Source organism: Mastacembelus armatus, chromosome 5 (assembly GCF_900324485.2).
Source record: "Mastacembelus armatus chromosome 5, fMasArm1.2, whole genome shotgun sequence".
Classification (NCBI taxonomy): Eukaryota; Metazoa; Chordata; class Actinopteri; order Synbranchiformes; family Mastacembelidae; genus Mastacembelus; species Mastacembelus armatus.
Genome location: NC_046637.1, coordinates 8,821,556 through 8,842,193, shown reverse-complemented (window position 1 = coordinate 8,842,193; position 20,638 = coordinate 8,821,556). Strand labels below are relative to the sequence as shown.

The 20,638-nt window shown below is 39.5% G+C and overlaps 3 protein-coding genes across 4 annotated transcripts; all 3 read left to right on the top strand.

Annotated features, from left to right (window-relative positions):
* The first annotated feature begins 228 nt into the window (after window positions 1-228).
* On the top strand, window positions 229-7,744 carry shisa4 (shisa family member 4). The gene is made up of 5 exons (XM_026307821.1): window positions 229-460; window positions 3,610-3,787; window positions 4,924-5,060; window positions 5,146-5,337; window positions 5,486-7,744. Exons 1-5 carry the CDS (start codon window positions 382-384, stop codon window positions 5,524-5,526), a joined length of 627 nt encoding a protein of 208 aa, XP_026163606.1. The 5' UTR covers window positions 229-381; the 3' UTR covers window positions 5,527-7,744.
* Window positions 7,745-8,472: 728 nt separating this feature from the next.
* On the top strand, window positions 8,473-13,707 carry lmod1b (leiomodin 1b (smooth muscle)). 2 transcript variants are annotated; one of them, XM_026307548.2, is made up of 3 exons: window positions 8,473-9,246; window positions 10,407-12,164; window positions 12,244-13,707. In XM_026307548.2, exons 1-3 carry the CDS (start codon window positions 8,959-8,961, stop codon window positions 12,268-12,270), a joined length of 2,073 nt encoding a protein of 690 aa, XP_026163333.1. In that variant the 5' UTR covers window positions 8,473-8,958; the 3' UTR covers window positions 12,271-13,707. The 2 variants fall into 2 exon arrangements, with proteins under 2 accessions (XP_026163333.1, XP_026163334.1); XM_026307549.1 differs by having other exon boundaries at window positions 9,115-9,246; window positions 10,354-12,164.
* Window positions 13,708-15,408: 1,701 nt separating this feature from the next.
* timm17a (translocase of inner mitochondrial membrane 17 homolog A (yeast)) lies at window positions 15,409-19,240 on the top strand. The gene is made up of 6 exons (XM_026308122.1): window positions 15,409-15,494; window positions 16,431-16,530; window positions 17,115-17,178; window positions 17,529-17,657; window positions 17,996-18,106; window positions 18,353-19,240. The coding sequence occupies exons 1-6, from the start codon at window positions 15,469-15,471 to the stop codon at window positions 18,427-18,429; spliced, it is 507 nt and encodes a 168-aa protein (XP_026163907.1). The 5' UTR covers window positions 15,409-15,468; the 3' UTR covers window positions 18,430-19,240.
* The last annotated feature ends 1,398 nt before the right edge of the window (window positions 19,241-20,638 follow it).

Genomic DNA, 20,638 nt, shown 5'->3' with positions numbered 1-20,638 from the left:
TCAAATCTCCCTCTTTTCCCTCTTTATATATATGTATAAGGTGGGTAACACCTATCATTAGCATTAGATAAATAACCCGCCAGTCATTACAATTTCGCTTTCCTTTGTAACACAAATGTGATGAAAGACGATTAGTTTGCTGAACTATTGGTCCTTTGCGCATGTAGCTAGCCCGAGATCTAATCGATAGGGAATATTCCCAATGTTTCAGGCAGTACGTGAAGGCAACATCCCGAGATAAATTACTGATCGTCGGTCTCATCCCGTCTCCATGCTGTTACAGAGACGGGAGAAAGACCGTTAGTCCGTCTATTCACGTCTACATCGATGAAAAGAGCCTGTGTTTAAATTGTGGTCGCTGGGGTTAAATTTAGGACGAGGATGGTCTTTCCAGCTGGCAACATGTCCCCCATCGCGGTGACTTTGGCGGTGCTCACCCTCGTCCTCTGCAATTCTCCGGGTAAGATTATGGCTCTTTATCCAGGCTGCGCAGTTAACGTTAGCTAACGGGAGGACTTAACGGCAGATCCCTGTTAACGGTCTGTTTTCCCCTACCCGGGTGACCGTTACCGTTTTCAGCCGTTAAAGGCAGACCTCCAGGCTCCCTGCCAGACCCCGTCTCGTCCTACGCCGCGACGTCTCGCTGCTTTGCGGCTGTTTGAGTCTGTAATCTGGACGGTTGTTTTAGGCCTGGATAACTGGGAAAACTGCTTAGTGTCTGTTTGGCATAAACTGGAGCAGCCTGGATTGACTCAGTCTGTTCGGCTCATATGTTTTTTTTTTTGTTTTGTTTTTAAGCTAAACTAACAATTGATTCATTTATTTGTCGTTTTTTCCACCCGGGTAGCTAACTAGCTAACGTTAACTAACGCTAGCTTGTATAACCAACATTAGGGTTGGTTTAGTTTCTTGTTAACTTACTAGTTGATTAAAAACTATTCTGATAAATAAAGTCCTTTTTTAAAGTCACTAATGTTATTTGCTGACGGCAGCTTCGTACATGTGAAATATTGCTTTTTTTGTTTTTTGTTTTTTTTTAAATTCACATTTGAATCATTATGTTATTAAGCTTAATGCCTTTGGATTTGTAACGTTATTCAGACAAAAGTTGAGAAATGTGGAAAATTATAACAATCATTTGCTTTTTTATATATTTTTTTAGTTTGTTAGTTTTTTAATTTATTATTTTGCAGTTTAAATATTCCCTTTTTTTGTTCAAAAAATGACAAAATACACTCAATAACTTTGTTCTAACCTAGTAACTTGGTTTACTCAATATTTGAGTTTACTTAATTCATGACTCAGCAATCAATTAGTCAATAAATCAATCAAATGAATTGTATTGGTTTGGGACCTTTTATATATATTAGTGCAAAGGTTCAAAGGTTACTAGCACGCTGCCATAATGGCACAGTAGCTGTGATGAATGCCCAGTTGAATATGACAACGCCTCACAGTATGGATGACCTGCAGAAACACATCACTTTTTCAAAATGCTTAATTTATCACACAAAATCAAGTTTTTGCATCAATCCTCAAGATTATTGCCACCAAGGGGTCAAGTCCTTGTCTTATCTACTAATACAACAGGCAAATTGATTATTTATGTCTTCAGTAGAACAGTATATTCATATGTTACCTATGGCGATGACAAGCTGGGTAGCACATGTAGCGTTTCAAATTACTGTATATTTGTGAGATTCATAACAAAAGGCTGGACAGCATTTACATTTCCACTTTCACTGTTTTTACTGGCACTGACATACAGAATATCCAATAGAGCATGTATGCAACACTGCAGAGCAGAAAGCAAATGCATAATTAGAAATGTAAAACGTACAAAAGACCCCACAGGGTCAGTCTGTACATGCCTGCCATTTCAAGGTTTATGAGATGCACCACTGACCTAATTCTCAGAGCTGGTTGATTATTGTTTGATCAAACGCTTCACATGTTCCTTTCCATTAGCGTCAGTCACGATTAATCTGAGAGCACTTCATCAATTCTAAGACACACTTCCCAAACCTCTACACTAAAAACCTGTATAGACATATGCTTTATATATTATGAGATGTTCAGAAATGTTGCTAGCATAGACTTGTGAACTGAAATAGTGACCTTCTTCTTTTTTTAAGAAGTGAATTTGCTCGGCAGGAAAAAAGCACCTGGAGTTGTTAGAAACAGCACACAGTTGGACATAATCATTTGCATGCTTGTCTAAAAGCAGTGGCAGTTTGTTCAAAGCGAGGAGAAATTGCTCACATCGTGTGCACAAGTAAAACACGATGCGGCGGTTGAATGAGCAGTTTCGAGCGATGCAGTTCTGATCTGGGAAATGCACCAAAGCAACAGAGGAAAAACTGTGCTTTTAAAAAAGGAAACGCCACATTTGTTGGTAATTAAAATAGTCATTAATTGCTGTCCAGTTACAGAGCCATATGTTCAGCATTAAAACTTTAAAGTTACTTAAACACTGCTTTTCTTGATGTGTGCTAATAATGAATCTGGACCAAATATATCTTGGCTCAACACTGTACTGCAAACATTTTTTTTTGCAACAGTTAATACACTTAGAGAAAAATAGTGGTCAACAAGGAAGCATAGGCTCAATATGTTTTATTTACATATCCCAATTACTCAGACTGTTTGGGCTGAGACACTTTACAGCATGTGCCACTGTCAGAAGCCAGGCATCAGAAAACTCATATTGAATTTCCAAGGAGGTGTGACTTCTAGCAGCCTGTGCACATGACCAGGCTGTAATTTAGTGCTGCCTTAAATTATATGCCGTGGGGAACATAATCATACATGCTCTTTTTAAACTCACACAAGGACTTGCCATTTGTTTGTTCATTTGAAACACTGTTTCTGTCTCTGTGAACCATTGCCTTCCAATACACCACAGAACTGAGGCATCACAGATTTTAGTTTTACTGCTCCACTTTTCTTTGATTTCTGGCTTTTGGAACTAGATGGGCATGGGTTGATAGATTATAATGGCATAATGAATTAGATTTTTTTTTTTTTTTTTTAAAAAAAAAGCTTCAGGTAAGGATATGGTCAGTTTTCAAGAAAAAATATTGGAATTTGTTGCTTTTCTGTCTTTCATCACAGGAAAGTGAATATTTTGCAGTTTTGGGCTGTTGGTTGGACAAAACATGATATTTTATCTCAGACAGGGACATTTTTTCTTGGTGCTTTCTGATGCTGTTTAGAGACCGAACAAAACTAGTCTCTCCTTTTCTATTTCCAACATACACACCTTGTTTATCTTATCAGAGCCCTAATCAGTTGTCAAACGTCTGTCAGAGGGAAGTGTTGAATAATGTATTCTAACTTTGTTTAGCCTGGAATAAAAAAAGACTTAAAGAAAGAAGAGATACAATAGATGTTTGAATAAAGAGTTATTTTATTTTGAAGAACAAAGCAGTGTCTGTAAGTGAACAGTCAGGATTTTTCTCACTTTGAAAAAACAGAATCAACTGCATGTTCATATAACATGCAGGAAAATCAGTTCATCATATAGCTAACTTGAAGTCTGACCTACTGCTTCCCTCATCTTCCCTTTTGTTTCTGATCATCCTCCCTGTTGTCGCTGTTGTTCTGCAGTCAGCGCGAACGAGGACTGTCTGTGGTATGTGGATAAAAACGGCACCTGGCACAACGGCTTCGACTGCCCTCTCATCACGTTCTGCTGTGGGAACTGCCACCGGCGCTACTGCTGCCTGGACGCCTTCAAGATGATCACAGAGCGGGAGCAGAAACGCTGCATGCTCTTCCAGTTCAGGTAGGAGCAGCAGCTGGGTTTCAGTTTAATTTCTTATTTATTAATTAACTCAACACCAAGAATTTGTGTTTTTGTCCACCATTCAAGGCTGTGAAGAAGATCTGACCTTGGAAGTGACTGATACACTGAGCGTCCTTGACTTCCAAAACAAAAGAGCAGAATGTAATAAAATAATCTGAACCTCAAGGTCAACCTGCCAGCTTTGTTGGAGCTTTGAAATGCCTACGCTTACCCATAAACCCCTTTGTTGCGTAGGCACAGATCAACGCCTACGCGCAGTTGCAGACAAGTCAAATTTAGCCGTTAGCAGCAGTAACATTGTGTATGTAAACAAACAGTCAACTGTGGCATTTGGATTTTGGAGTAATCAGGTTACAAGAACATTGCCATGTGAGTGGCAACAAAAGTAAATGGGCTTCCTATAGAAAATGACAGTCATATCTTCACACATCAGCTATTGGTGTGTTCAGTGGTGTTTAATGCCCTGTGAGTGATCGTGAAAATGTTGGACTAAGCAGACTTGTACCTGAAGAGCTGCAACATGGCAGTTTGCCTGCAAAGCAATCTAAACCCTCCATCACAATTCAGTACCAAGCAGACAACCTGCAGCTTATTAAGCCCAGCGGGTGTTCAGAGGTGTCTTATCAGACATACTTGCGCAGACTGCTGTGTCTATGTAGCTATATCTCTTTGATATATAGAGGTGTGTGTGTGTCTGTGTGTGTGAATGAGTAACTTGCATTAGTAGATGGGTTTGCATAAGTTTGGATAAATTTCTTCATCATACACTGCACGTATTTAGGACTTGTTATACACATACTTCTATACGTCTGGTCCCAGATCCGTGGGTGGCACCGACTGAGACAAACTACATGGCTTCATTGCCAAGCGATGTTATCTGGTATAGCGAGGCAGACGTGCAGGGCGTACATCATTAACGTGGCTGTGAATTCAGGGTCAGCCTGTGTCTGAATCAAAAGCTTCACATCATAGCCGTCTCTCCTTTGATTCTCTCCAAAGTGAGTCATAATTAGCAGGATTGGTGGGCAGGAATAGCATGAGGTTAGATTGCCAAAGCAAGAAAGGGAAAGTTTTGTAACTTAAGTCCTCCTTTCTTTTTTCCTCTCCTCTCTCAGCCCTACCACTTTAGCTGGCATTGCCTCTTCCATCCTCCTGTTTGTAGCCATCATTGCCACCATGGTGTGCTGCTTCATGTGCTCCTGCTGCTACCTCTATCAGAGAAGGCAACAGCGAGGCAGGACACCGTATGATGGTAAGACTTTGTGTCCATGTATTTGAAGAGACTGTTAAGCTTATAGTTCTTCTTTACGGCTGTCTGTATGTTTTTGCCCCTGCAGCCCAGCAGATCCCCATGTCCAGCTACCCAGTGGAGCCCATGCATGATGCTTATGGAAAACCACTGGGCCCCTCTGAGTATCCACATGCAGGTTATCCAGTGGCACCCCATTACCCTGGCATGCCACCACAGTATCCAGTGATGCAGCCTGGACCATATCCACCACACCCAATGGATCCAGCATACAGCCAGGGTAAGATTAGCTATAAGCAAAACTCAAAATCTTTCTGGGCGCAAATCTGCAGCAGCACGTAGTTGCCGTAGAAATGATATTTTGTTGATTATATGAATATTTGACTGTTTTCTGTTGTCTACTTTTTTTTGTTTTTATTTTCTTTTAGCCCCACCACCATACTCTCCACCTCAGTATCCTGGTCATTGATGGGCTCATCTACACTAACACAGCGGGAAACAACAGCGAATGAGAGAAATGACTGTTGCGAACGGAGAAGGCAGCAACACTCTCTGACACACCCAAACAAACACACAGACACACTCAAACACTACAGCTTGACTAGCAGTGGATTGCCTGTGAAAGAGAACATGAGGCACTTTAAGAATTTTTCGTTGTTGTTGTGGTTTATTTACAACATTGTCCTACTTTTCCGGAGTATTTACGTAATTCTGTTGTGCGGTCTGATGACTGATGTCACCTCCCAAAAAGTGAGGAGGCGTCTGGCGGGTGCATAGACTCTCCTGCTCTATGACACACTCATCTCAGTGACAGGGCTCATTACCTTAGAGAAGAGAGGAGGGGATGGAAAGGAATTTTAGAAAAATGATAATGCAGTCCCTCTTTTATTTATTTATAATGTCTTTTGATTCCTGACTTGTGTTAAATTTGAATAAATCAATAATTGCATACGCCTACATTCCAGGTCATTAGGTCACTGATCCGTGTTCTCCCCTAATATAATTACATAAAGTCTTTCTATCTATATTTGGTGTTTTTATTTGTAATGCTATAGAGGCTTGTGAAAAACATATTGGAAATAAGGAATGCATGTTGGATTAAAAAGGAGACCTGTTTGGATCATAGGCAGCATGATACTGTCTTAAATGTTTTCAGATGGCCTGAGGGATTTCATTGCATTGTCATAATTTTGTGTAATAAGCCTTTAGTTGCCTGTTAGATTCAACTTTTCAATGAGCTGATGGATTCGTTTTTTGTTTTGTTTTTTTGTAGCTGGTAGTATATTAACATCTTAACATCAGCATGCTAGCCAGTCAGTTACCTGTCTTCTCCTGCTTCTTTTCTGGGTTTAAATAAATTAGTTTTTAGATTAACCCCATATGTGTGAGGTGGGATGTTTTACACTGAAATTCATGTTAAATGTTTATTTCTTGTCAGGGTAATTTTGCAGTTCATGCTGCTTGACTGAAACAAAAATCCCCTCCTTACAGTATTTAACCATGAGGAAAAAAAAAAGAGAATAACAGATTAAATACATATTTTGTAAATCTGTTGAATATTTTATGATATTGTCTGTTTATTTTAAAACAACGTATTGTTATTGTAACATAAGATATGATGTTTTGGCATCTTTCCATTTGGTATTTATTATTATTGAGCCTGCGTTTTGCTGTGAATGGGTTCTGTTCTTCTGGACTAAGCTACAAAGCCAAATATCACTAGTGTTGGGAAAGCGGATATTGTTCAAAACCTCTCTTTAAGGGCACAGTTTGACATGTTTGGAAATATGCTTATTTAGAAAGCTGTTTTAACAACAAATACTATAGATATTGGTGAGTCTTGCCCTGATATTACTTGGTATCCAGTTGAAACCTGATTCTGTGGTATTGTCCACCCCTACGGTGCAGAGTGCTATCCTCAGCATTAAACCTGACAAGAAAGCAGATACGTGCATTTCCCAAAATGGCAAACTTTTGAAATTTCCCTTACGAGTTTGATCTTCAGTGGGGACAGAGGCGGTAACATTTAACTTAACTAAGTTCTAACTTAAGTAGTTCAGCATCTTTGACAGATGAAATCAGTCCTGGGCCCTTTGTAAGAATTATGAACTATAAAATATGACATTTCTGAGCATGTGTTGTGCATTTAACTCACAACTAATATGTGATGCCCGGATTATCTTTTTTTCAGAGCTAGTTTATCTCAACCTTAAAAATTATGGCTTATATGAAAAACAAAAAACAAAAAAAAAATGATATTGAATAGAGAAGCCTGGGCTTTCTCAAACCTTTTCCTGAAACCTTACTGTTGCATCTTGTCTCACTTCTAAACCATGCAATGCATCAGTCCAGAGTTGTTACCACTAGTTTCCAGTATAAATTATTCACTGCGATGGCGAGGTCCATGTGTACAGATTTAAGCTTTTGTAAAGCACAAAGAGAACAGTGGACTTTACTTTGTAAGATGCTTTCATATGTAGTTTGACAGAACGTTTGCTCAATGATGTTTCTGTTTATTTGTGCTTCTAAACCGACTCCATGAGTGTGTTTAATGAATCTGAAATCAGTTGGCAAAATAACTTGTCTAGTTATGGCTTTTTGTCTATTGTCATTTGGATGATATGACACTGTAATATAAAGTGAGTGAAAAGTTTAACATAAAATTTAACTTTGGAATGTAAAATACAGCAGTCTACTGTGTCTTTTATGGAACTTTGTATATAAGAAATGTTATTGTATATGTTAAAAAGGTGACCACTAGATGTCCATATTGACCTCCAAAACATTTGCATCTTTACACTCGTGTGCACAGAAGTGTAGTTTATAGTTTATATACAGTATAGTTTACATGTTTATAGTCATTATGTATTTGATTTTTTTCTTTTTAATTTTAATTTTACTTAGTCTAAATATGATTTTTTAATTAATTGTAATACTCAAATATTTTGATATACAATTTGAAATAAATATGAAAATTCAAATAATCCTGATTATACTAATATCAACACACTATTTTAATATTCTTGTATTTCTTGTTGCACATTTTTAACTCAAATGTTGATTTTACAAAACTAGTTTGCTTTTTTTATATACATTATTTTTTCAACACATCTTGAACAACTTAGCTTCAGGTTTTACTTTGGTTTTGACCTGACAGATCATTTGTGCAGCTTTGAGATGAATTAAATGACCATGAAAATCTAGGACATAATTGACGTTTCTCCCTAAATGGCCGACCTGATTGTGTAATACAACACTCCTGTTAAAACTATATTTAATTTAAACATTTTGCACACAATGTTGGGAATGTGTGTTTTCTTAAAGTTGCTAGGAAACAGAAAAAGTTCCTAAAAGAAGCCCTAATGAATCCAAAAACCTAATTAGAAATTCTCAACATTTAAAATGGGAGTCATTACTAAGCAAATAATGAGGAACTAGTCTCAATATAAACATGGATTGTGTAATAGGAAGTCTGTGTAACTCTGCTCTGACATCTCTGTAAACTTCAGCCCTTCCCATTACCTTTAAAGGAGTGTGTACCCTGAACTAAATATGGACATGCACTTTCAGAGGATTTCGAAGAATGTCCCAGCCTCACAGTCCATTTTGATGATCAGAGTCTCTTGCAGTTCGTCACTGGTACCCTTCACTGCGATACTGTGTCCAGCCTCTTTGCACCAGGATTGATGCCTCTGGTGGCTTTTTGGTGAGCAGGATGCGACAGGACAGCAGGGCATAAGCTTTGGCCTATGGGAATACTCCACTTCTTACCATAGGAGAGAAATCAAACAAACATCTGATTTTAAATAAAGGGATTTACCGTGCTAGGAGCATCAGCACCTTGAAAGAAACCAAATTTCGTCAAAGGGCATAGCCATTGCCCCAGATTTTTTAGGCAGCCATGTCCAGGGTAAAGGTAAAAGGCTTGACCCGTACAGGCCGCCAGGTCAGCGAAGACCCAGACCTGGACAACCTGCTGTCCACCCTCTCCCCAGAAGAAATGGAAGAGCTGCAGAATGATATAATGAAAGGGCCAGATTTCACCTCAGACGATGGCAAGATCATCATCCAAGGGGAGAGCCAACCTGCGGAGCCACCTGTAAGCAACAATGTCCAGGCTGCTAAACTGGACAACAGGCAGGACAGTGACACTAAAGGGAAGCTGAGTCAGAGGGGACAGTCATTTGAGGTTAGTGAATGCTTAAACTGACTTCTACTTTAGACTTGGCTAACTTGTGTTGAACTTTAAGTATGAACTTCATGTTTTCATGTTTTTAAAAACACATTATTCTCTACACATATTTATTTTTTCAGATAGCACCTTATAGAAATGAGCTGCAGATAGGTGAGGAGCTTAAAAACCAAGCAACCATATAAGACTGAGAGGGTCCAGTATTACATAACATCCAGTGTCCCAAGGTATTCTAATGATAGCATTCATGTTTTCATTGTGCTTGAAGCAAACCACCAACTGGACCTCATGCACCCTGAGTCCATCAGCTCATAAATACTGGTCCCCAGAGTTTGCTTGTGTGCCAGGAATAATAATGTTTTCCCATCCAGAGCTTGCTTACATTCATTTCACATTTTTAAACATCTCCTCAAAAGCAGAGGCACAGCCTCAGAAGCATATAAACGCCTGTTTTTGTACTATAATATAAAAGATTTTTAACACAAAGCCGTCCAGCAAGATTGAGAGCGGTTTGTGTATTTAAAAGAGAGGCACTTCAGTCGAGGGAGCTGCAGCCCTACTGAGCATCTTAATCCTGGCCTGATGGAATTCCTTGGTTGATTGCTCCTACGCTCGCTGCCTTTTAAGGATACATCTGCCAGGGCTGCGGCCTCACACAGTAAAACAGATGGCGACTCACAAATCAAACACTTAGCAAGCTACTCACCGCAAATGTATCCATGCACCATATAAATGGCTCCTTGTCCTTTTGCTGCCAATAAACACACATGCTATGTCTGATAGAATGTGTGTGCTTACACTGAGCAGATGGATGGAGAGCTGTTTTACACTAAAGAAATTAATGTATATACACAGGTATATGAATGGGTCAGTGCTGTACTGTGTGTCATGCCTCATATACTGTATAACAACACCTGTAATGTATAAGCTATAGATTATTTGAATTGTGAGACTATAGAGACATTTTTCAGTTCTGAACAATAGACTGTGTCTGCATTTGATTATTTTTATGTGTGCACTTCATCCTTTGGCTCAATACTAAAAACTGAATTTTGGTTAAAATAACTTATTTGCTTAAATAACTGATTTGCTTTTTTTTTTTAGCATAATCTAATAAAAATCTTGACATCGTGCTCCTGATATTCATCCCCCTGCAGGGTGAGTCGAAGAAAGAAAGCCGGAAGCAGGAATACCTGAGGAAGATGGGCCTGAGCCAGGAGGGCAATGATGACAGGAAAGTAGGCTTACGAAGACAGCCGAGCGTCTCCGTTGAAAGTGATACCAAGGTCGACGACAGGAGCCGCAAAGGTTCTGAAAATTTAAAAGAGGAGCGAAGTCGGCTTTCAAGCAGATACAGGAAGCAGGAGAGTAAAGAGAGTGACATGAAAGTGGAGACTAATGAGAAAGAGAAATGGGACGACAGCAGGCTAAGAGACAGACGAGAAAATAGAGAGAGCACCAGTAGCAAAACAAAGGATATGATCTCCAAGTTGCAGGAAAAAAAAGATGACACCAAAGAGAAGGAAAAGAAAGAAGACTACAGGAGAAGAGATGACAGCAAAACCAAGGATATTATCTCAAAGCTACGAGAAAAAAGTGAAAAGGACACAGGTAGGGAAAAGGAGAGAAAATCAGAGACTATCAGGACACAAGGACTAGTCTCTAAGATGGTGGGGAAGCAGACCAAGGCACAAGAAAACCAGGAGAGCAAATCAGAAGAGAAGAAGCCTAAAGCAGAGGAGAAAAAAGCTGAAAATAAAACCAAGCCTGAAGTCAAGCTTGAGAGACAGCCATCTGAGAAGAGTGACGTGCAGGTGAAACATAACAAGGCAGAAAAAAGAACAGATGGAGAGGGGCTGGTTAACCACAGTGACCATGTGAAAGAGGTGAAGAAGATAAGCGCAGAGATGAAAGCTGAGGATAAAAAGGAAAAAGAGGCTAGAAAGGGAAACAAAAAAGCAGAGGAAACTGAGAAACTTGGCAATTGTGTCGCCAAAAACACCCCGAACAGCAAGGCAAAGGAGGAAGAGGAAGAGGATGAAGACTCAAGCATGTTTGATGAACTGATGGAGCAGGTTCGAAGCAATGACCCCTCCCTCACTGAGCTCAATGTCAACAACTCAGAGGTTATCAAGACGAAAACGCTCATTGAGTTCGCAGAGGCTTTGCGCAACAACACCCATGTTAAAACCTTTGCTCTGGCTAACTGCCGAGCAGACGACCACGTGGCTTATGCCATCTCTGGCATGCTTCGCAGCAACAAGACCATCACCAGCGTTAACCTTGACTCCAACCATCTCACTGGCAAGGGCATCTTGTCTCTTATCCAGGCACTGCAGCACAACTCCACACTGACCGAGCTTCGCTTTCAAAACCAGCGTCACATCTGCGGCGGGAAGACCGAGATGGAGATGGTCAAGATTCTGAAAGAAAACACCACCCTGCTCAAACTGGGCTACCACTTTGAGTTAGCTGGACCCAGAATGACTACGACAAACATACTGAGTCGCAACATGGACCGGCAGAGACAGAAGCGCCTGCAAGAGCAGAAGCAGGCCCAGGCCAATGGGGAAAAGAAGGAGACACTGGAGGTGCCCAAGGCTGGAGGTGGAGGATCTCTCAGAAGCTCACCCAAAGCTTCCCCCAAACCTTCTCCTATACCTTCACCCATGCCTTCCCCAAAGCTTACTCTGAAAAAAGGACCTGGAGGACAGACTCCACCACCACCTCCACCTCCTCCTGGGGGTGGACCTCCACCTCCTCCACCTCCCATGCTGGATGTAGATGCCCTCAGAAATTCTCTGACTCCGGTGTCGCAGAGGAAGCTGGATGGGAAAAGCCCAGGCGGTAGTAAGAACTCAAGGGACCAATTGCTTGCCTCGATCAGAGGAAGCAATATTAAACAGCTCAAAAAGGTAAGTGTGGTAGGGTGTGTGGAAAGGTTAGCTAAACCACACACATTCAGACACACTTACATTTTATTTTTTCCCACAGGTGCCGGTGCCAAAGTGGTTGCAGTAATATTTCTTTTAAAGAGAAAAAGAAGAGAGGAAGAGAACAGACATCTCACCACAGTTATTCACAGAAAAGAGCTCTACATTCCCTTGGGTGCAGTCGAAGAGCTGTGCTGTGGGACTGATGGAGAAAGTGAAACATGAGATGCCCGGTTGGATCACAAGCCCTCACTATGAGTTCTCCCTTCAAACACTGGACCAAAAGGACTCTGTGGAGAATGAGTGATGCAGCGCTTTGTAATGGCAGACTGCAGAGTGACCATGAGTTTGTGGTTGTCTTCAGTCCATATTGATGCTTTGCTGGTTATTTGCACTAGATATTATGAAGGCGATCATATAACATGTTGGCTTGTGTATGCATCTGAATGTGAGAATGTGCGATGAGCTTAATAAGAAATTGGAATAAAATTACGCATCATTAAAATTCTAATACACGAACGTTTATCGATTACATTGTGGACTTCAATTTGAGCATTTATTTATTTGTGGAAAGGAAATCCACCTTATACCTGTTGGTTGCAAATTTCCTCAAGCTAGGAATAATGAAATAGTGGCAGGTTCAGAGAGTTAACGAACACGGTGATTTGACTTAAGAAAATCTGGGCAAGAAAAAAAGGTCAAGGTGGTTTTTGACTTTGTGTCTCGTTGCCAAATCTCAAGAAATCTCAGGCAGGGCTCAGTGGATTGGAAAGCAGCCCAATGGAATCCTGGTGCATGATGAAGCAGTTTTAGCATGGAAATAATTATATAAAGCATTTTTTATCAGGAAGTGCTCATGCTTGTCCTTCAGTATCTGATGTTGTATTTTGTACAGAATCATTCTAGACTGGGGTGGTGGAGTAACGGTTAGAATGGTCCCCTCACAGCAAGAAGGTTCTGGGTTTGAATCCTGTATGAATGCGTGGAGTTTGCATGTTTTCCCCATGTCTGCATAGGTTTTCTCCTGGTACTCTGGCTTCCTTCCACAGTCCAAACACATGCAGTTTGGGGTTAGGTTAATTGGTGACTAAATTGCTTGTATGTGTGAATGTGAATGTGAGTGTTTTGTATGTCTGTCTCTAAGTGTGAACCCTGTGATAGACTGGTGACCTGTCCAGGGTGTATCCCACCTCTTGGCCAATGTTAGCTGGGATTGGCTCCAGCCCCCCTGTTACACTGTATGTTCCAGGATAAGCGGTAGATAATGGATGGATGGATGAATCATTTTAACCTTTGTGTTTGAATATCTTACATGACCTTAATGTAGCACACCTACATGTCTTAGAAAACCATTACTGGCTTATTTCAGCGCCCCTCTTGATTTATGCCATAGTATTAAGTGACTGTAATTTCTAAAGGACGTGACACTCATATGTAATGAGGAATTCTTTGGCATATTTGGTTACACATGCCTTTCTTACAGAGCCTGTAAGTCTTCAATAAAAAAAAATCTGATGTGACTGCAGTAAGAACTCACGAGTGTTATGTAATATATGGGCGATATCAATAAGGGGAAAATGTTATGCACTGACTTTTGCAATATCTTCCAGTATGATCATATACTCAGGTTTTTCAATATTTCGACTGTATATGTTCACTCAGATCTAGCTGTTGTGGGAAAGATAAGCAAAACATATACAAAGCTAATTATAGATAATATGAATAAACCACATCCCTAACTAGATTTAAAGCATATGCACTCCTGTAATATTCTATGTGAATCCTGACAACAATTATTTAAGTTAGTTTTAAGAACTTCTCCATCATTGTACACACATTTAAACATGAGTGCTTCTGCAAACAGCAATAAAAAAACTTTCTGTAACATGTTTAAGACTGCAGGGAAACAGTGGGAGTTGTTTAGTATCTATCCACCAGCTGGTGAGGCTCTTGTCAGACGGCGCGTTGAGCGAGAACAACATGAGCAGCAGGCCATTTTGTGTCTCCATCACCCTGCCTCAGTCTCTGCATCCATGAAATGCCTATATTTGGTCATTTCTCGATGAAGGCACGCTCTGCAATTCATTCCTTTCTCATTCCTAATAATGGGAAGCAGGCCAGTGGTCTTTCTGTCGGCTGTAGCTGCGCCCTGAACAACAGCACTGATCTCATATGGAAAAAAAAGGAGAAGGAATGAAAATGTTGAGATTACTTGATTTTCAGTGCCAATAAATTGGATCTGTAGAGACCACCGGCAGCAGTTACCCAGGGTGACCTTGTTCTCACCCATTACTGAGCACACATGACCAGTTTGGCTATTTTGATACTGGACCCCTGGCCATGTGTCAGTAGAGTTCAACTGTTGATGAATAAATTACTGCTACTGCTGGTGGATACAGAATCCCTGATGTCCCAAACATGTTTCTCACTGAAATGGGAGGATGACTAAATAACAGTAGTGGAATGACAATTACTGAAGGACTACACTCAAGTACAAATTTGAGGTACTAGTATTTTGATTTAACACGACTTCACAATATAACTGTGCATGTCAGAGGGAAATATTGTACTTTTTATTCAGCTGCAATCTATTTGACAGCTATAGTTATCTGTTACTCTACATATTTTACATACATAATGCTTTGTTATGGTTTAAACCACCCATATACAATTTTCTGAAATAGATGAATTGTCAGTTGACAGAAAATTAATTGGTAACTACTTTGATAATTATCATTTTTAATGGGAAAACACCAAAATGTTCCAGTTTCTCAGTGTGAGTCTTAAAAATGTTTTGACAATTACCAATACAGACCTCTTGCTTGGATGCCTGCACAACTGTTTGAATTTCTCAGTAAATCAATGTATGAATCAAGAAAATAATCAGAAGATTAATCAATAACAAAATTTGTCATTAGTTGCAGCCTTAACTATTATATTAAACACACATTAATGCAAAAGCAACAACAATCTAATGATAGAATATTTAATAGCAGGCTTTAACAGTTAAAGGGACAATTGCCCTGATAATAATTACATATCTTTACATGAGTAGTGGTAGTTGTAGTGGTACTTTTCAATGCATGAATTTGACTTTTCATTGCGTAATATTAGTATTTTTGCTGTTTGCTGATGGAACACTATAAATAAGATAATGTCCCACAATTCACCGTGCCATGCCTTCGCCCACTAAAAACACATGAACTACTCCTTTAAGAGATGACGTTGTGTCCTGACGTATGTTTGTCGAGACGTGTTGCGTCAGAGGGAACGGCAAACGAACAAAATGGAGGAATATGCTAGAGAGCCGTGGTGAGTCTTAAAACCAAAAATGTATTACATTTTCGCTATGACTTTATAGGTTACATTAGTGCTGCTCTTTGAAGTAACTGCCACGTTAAGTGTGTATAAGTACTTTTATGGTACGACACGTCCTTTACCCATAACACTTAAAGTCCGGCTAGTTAGCTAGTATTAGCAGACATGCTAATTTTACATAGACCTGCATTAGCAAAGTGTATTAGCATCAGACCGTGGATGCTAAGTCACGTTGTTAGTGACCTTGTCGGTTTACTCAGCCACATGTTATAACATATAGTGTAATGATGTAAGTGACTCAGTCTGTACAGGTCGATGGGTGAGCTATAGTGAATGTCTCGAACAAGACAGATATTTAGCTGTTCATTTCAAGTTAACGTTAGATCAATTAGCAAGCTAACGTTACGGATGTTGCTTTAGCATTCATAAGCTAGCTGAGGTAGAGAGACCTGTGTGCTGTCTGTTGGAGGAGCACCCTGAGGCAAGGACCTGCTCAGGTTTTGCGAAGCAAAACCTACAGCCCTCGGTCATCGGTAATGGTTAGTTAAGTTATATCTGACGTGATATCCTCCAAGTCTGTTTTATGCACTGACCAGGGCCCCAGGACCCTGGCCTCGGGATTACACAACCACCGGAAAGGGTTATTTGAACCATTTTGACCAGCCCTTATGTCAGAAGTGGAAATGATTAGTTTAAGGTCAAATACTTATATGTTGCTGAATTCCACAGTTGTACAAGTATATATCTCTGTGTCTCTGTAATGACTTGTAATTTTCCCAGATCTCTTTGCACCTTAATGTTTGTACATTCACACATTGAAATTTATGGCAGTGCATTCAAAAAAATAGTCTTGGGTGATTACAACTAGTGTTTTGCAATATTTTATTATATGATAATGAACCTCAGTTAATAGCAGTGTTCTTCTTCTAGTCCCTGGAGGATTGTGGATGACTGTGGGGGAGCTTTCACCATGGGAGCTATTGGAGGAGGAGTATTTCAGGCAGTAAAAGGCTTCAGAAATGCACCCTCAGTAAGTTCAGTCATGTACCTTAACACTGTACCTTGCTCCTATTATCTTAGTCAGATTCAACAATTTTTAACATAACTTTAGTCCAGTTGTACTGCATACAGCATGACACTGGGTTGATTTATATTTGTTCAGCGTATGGAATTAAAAAACATGTTTTGAAATTGTTGGATCAGTGTCTTTCTGCAAAATGGCATTGTGCTGTTTTTTGAGTCTTCATATTTTCTACTCTTCCACCACTTAGCTGAGATGTCCAGTTGTGGTGAAGCATTAGATTTAGTCAGACACAGTATTTCATTTTCACACAAAAATGTATGTGAACATCTGGACAAAATAGGGCCACCTGCTCTTTTTGTTTGAATAACTTAACTCTGGATGTATCCTGCACTAGTATCATGAATGATATTTTGTCTGCAGTCAGTATTCATCCTAAGCAAACGTTTGGCTGGTAAACATATTAAATTACAAAAAATACCTATTGTAAAAATGATCAGTCACCCTTCAGAACTGAGTAGCGTGATAGTTTTTCAGTAACAGTATATTTTATAAAGAATTTCCAGTGATGAGTGTTTGTTTGTCTCTCGTAGGGGATGAGCCACAGAATGAGAGGAAGCTTGACTGCCATCAAGACCAGAGCCCCACAGCTTGGAGGTAAGACTAAATGTTGAATTTTTTTATCTTTAGTATCAAGCACTGTCTTTAGTCTGGAAAGGTTAGCTGTCCACAGCAATTTCTCTGCTGCTGTATAATTGATTTTTCCATCCACTCCCACCTGTATACTATTATCATTTCATCAAGCAATGTACTGCTTCTTGAGCCCTTGTTGAAACTCAGATTGTATGCACACTGAAACTAGCATACGAGAATAAATCTAGGTTAACTCTTATTACTGAGCAGCTACTGTGCACAGTTGGTGATAATTGATACTAAAATGATACATTCTGGGACAAGTAATCTTAAACTGTTTTTTATACAAGTGAAATTAATCTTTTGTGTTGCAGGTAGTTTTGCAGTATGGGGAGGCCTCTTCTCCATGATTGACTGTGGTTTAGTGAAAGTGCGAGGGAAGGAAGATCCCTGGAACTCAATAACAAGTGGGGCCATGACAGGAGCTATTCTAGCTGCAAGAAGTGAGTAAGCTCAGAGGAAGTGAACAGTAAACACATGAAGTACATGCCTTATATTAATGGCAAACAATGTTTAACTCAGCTCAGTAATTGGCTTACAAGTTCACCTTTTTCTTTGAGGCACAATGACTCTTCAAAGCCATCCAACACAGCTTTAAAAATTTAAAAAAAATAGGATGGATGTTTGTTGCATGTTGTAGTCTGCATCCCTTAAACACATCTTTAAAAATAAACATGTGATGCTATCAGTGGAACTTTTTACAGCTAGTTTTAGAGTAACCTCTCTAAAGGCAACTCAATGTGGTCTAGTTGTGCTAATGTGTACCTCTGATCCTCTGTAGATGGACCAATAGCCATGGTGGGTTCGGCAGCCATGGGAGGTATTTTGTTGGCGTTGATAGAGGGCGCTGGAATTTTGCTTACTAGGTTTGCCTCTTCACAGCTTCCAACTGGTGAGTGAGACTTCTCATGTCAGAAGCTTGTACCACAGAACTGATTGACGTGAAAGATATTATTTTACCTTAGCTACTAAACGAAGGTTTGACGTTTCACTCAATGTGGATAAAGTGTAATTGAAATTGGCCAACTGTTTTTTGCTGATGAGTGTATGTTTGACTAACCTCTTTTAACTTTGAACAGCTTTTAGACCTCCACCTGACTCCATCTAACTCTGAACTTCACATTATTTTTCTCTCCAGGACCCCAGTTTGTAGAGGAACCTGCTCCTGCTTCCATGCCCACCCCTTCATTTGGAGACTACAGACAATATCAGTGAGAGGACCCTGCTTCTTTACCCACTAGGCCTTTTTGAATTCCTTGCTGAAGTGATAAAGAAAAAGAAAAAGACAAAGAAGAAATGGAGATGCAAAATGCCACAAATCAAACAATTATAGCATCTGATTTTATGGACTGTGTCAGAGAAGGACAGATACATCTTCATTTTCCTTCTTTTGAGAGCCATGTACAGATCTGCCTTTTGCCATTCTCGGCCTTGTGCATCAGTTTCAACTAACACTGGTAAAATACAGACACGGTGAGATTTGTTGTTTGGTATTTGTAGACAACTGGGATGTGTGTTTTTCTATTTTTTTCCTTTACAGTACTGCATGTAGCCCAACAATTGGGAGTTCAGGACAGACAAGTTCAGGATAGTGTTGACTCTTGCAAAAAACACGTCACACATATTACATAGTAAGTTACTTATATATAAGTATGATACTTATGTGTATATAGAGTAAAATATTTCTGCTTGTATTCACTCATGTTAGTCTTTATTTGCTTAAGTATGTTACCTGCTTGGGCTGGCCACTGACATTGGCTGGCCATTGAATTTAGTTTTTTTCCGAATTATGAAGGCAAGCATCTATCAAATACAGTATCATTTCCAAAATTTGTTTTAAAGCAATTTATTTATTTTACATTGTTGTACCAGATTGTCCTATTTTATGTGACAGTGATTTTACATTCAACACGATGTACATACGCAGTACACATAATAGAGAAACTCAAGCAAGGGATTGATGCATACCGTGTTAAAATCTGTATGACAGATTGTATTATGGTACAATAAAAAGTTGTGAAATATGTCTTGTAGCCTTCAGAATACATTTATCCTCTTGTTTGAGTTGTTAAAATGTGGTAAATGTGTAAATAAAAAGCCTAACATTATTTTTTTAAAGCTGGTTTTTCCACTATTGCCCATAATGCATGCTGCCTCTGCAAGCTTGCTCATTCTCCACTAGAGGGAACTCCTCCCAAAGATATCACACCACAGTATTGCTTTCTTTGCTTGCGCAAAACGGAGTAATTGTCTCTTTTAGGATCTGGTTTCAAACACACATAAGGGAGCTCTTACATCCTTAGCTGTTTGTGTCACACACCTGATATCTCTTTGAAGCCAGCTCTGTCTAATTACAGGTGAAGGACATCGGATGAGGAAAAGGACCTTGTGTAACTTCTACCTTACATGTTTCAGGGATTGCTTACTCATGGCAGAGCTGAGGCCACACATATGTGACAAAAGGAAGAAAAAACAGACTTATGGTTTAAAAGCTAAGTTATGTGAAATAAAATCCTAAACATTAAATAACACTTTTTGAGAAGATATAACACTGATTATTTGGTCTGGGACTGAAATTAAACATTGAGACTTTATTGATTGATCTGGGCATTATTGTCTTAACCTGTCCAGTGTGTACCCCTGCCTTTCACCAAAGAGAGCTGGGATAGGCTCCCGAACATCCGCGTGACCCTAAATTCGAATAAGCAGGTATAGATATGGATGGGTGAATTATTTTCTTGATTAATCATGTAATTTAACTCATAAAGTGTCAGAAAATTGAGAAGTATGCAGTTTTCTTGAATGGCATTGTGACAACTCCAAAACCTTAAAAGTTCTAGTCTGCTGTCATAGAGGACTTAGAAGACCAGCAAGAATTCACATTTGAAAAACTAGTATTAGTAGGCTGTTGCTGAAGACAAAAAGCCCCCAGAAAATATCTGCATTTGAGAAGCTGGAGCCTAAGATTTTTTGTAACATTTTACTCACTTTAGTTGATCAAATTTGATATATTTCCTGTTGATTGACTATTTGATAATAGGCTGCTTTTAATTCTCTTTAGGCTAAAAAACAACATTGCCAGCTCTTGAAGTAAATGTTCAAATGGTCTGTGTGAATTGAAACTTGGCTGTTAAGCTGTCTGACTTGAATTTGACTTGCCTGGAAAGACTTTGAGTTTGTAATCTTGGATATTAAAAATATCACATCACACACAAAAAATGCTCTGTTCATTTTATATTTTTTGCATCTCTTATCTATGGTCATCTCCTATTTAGGGTCACAGGGATCTGCTGGAGCCTATCCCAGCCCTCTTTATGTGAAAGGCAGGGGTACACCCTGGACAGGTCACCAGTCCATCACAGGGCCACATAGAGACAAACAACCACACACACTCACACTCACTCCTATTGGCATTTTATAGTCA

Bases quoted from the DNA above. Each gene is read 5' to 3' on its own strand.
- shisa4 (XM_026307821.1), top strand. From the start codon at position 382: ATGGTCTTTCCAGCTGGCAACATGTCCCCCATCGCGGTGACTTTGGCG. The intron at 461-3,609 runs GTAAGATTATGG...GTTGTTCTGCAG, and splicing joins CGTCCTCTGCAATTCTCCGG to TCAGCGCGAACGAGGACTGT. The intron at 3,788-4,923 runs GTAGGAGCAGCA...CTCCTCTCTCAG, and splicing joins TGCATGCTCTTCCAGTTCAG to CCCTACCACTTTAGCTGGCA.
- lmod1b (XM_026307548.2), top strand. From the start codon at position 8,959: ATGTCCAGGGTAAAGGTAAAAGGCTTGACCCGTACAGGCCGCCAGGTC. The intron at 9,247-10,406 runs GTTAGTGAATGC...ATCCCCCTGCAG, and splicing joins AGAGGGGACAGTCATTTGAG to GGTGAGTCGAAGAAAGAAAG. The intron at 12,165-12,243 runs GTAAGTGTGGTA...TTTTTCCCACAG, and splicing joins ATATTAAACAGCTCAAAAAG to GTGCCGGTGCCAAAGTGGTT.
- timm17a (XM_026308122.1), top strand. From the start codon at position 15,469: ATGGAGGAATATGCTAGAGAGCCGTG. The intron at 15,495-16,430 runs GTGAGTCTTAAA...TTCTTCTTCTAG, and splicing joins GAATATGCTAGAGAGCCGTG to TCCCTGGAGGATTGTGGATG. The intron at 18,107-18,352 runs GTGAGTGAGACT...TTTTCTCTCCAG, and splicing joins CTCTTCACAGCTTCCAACTG to GACCCCAGTTTGTAGAGGAA.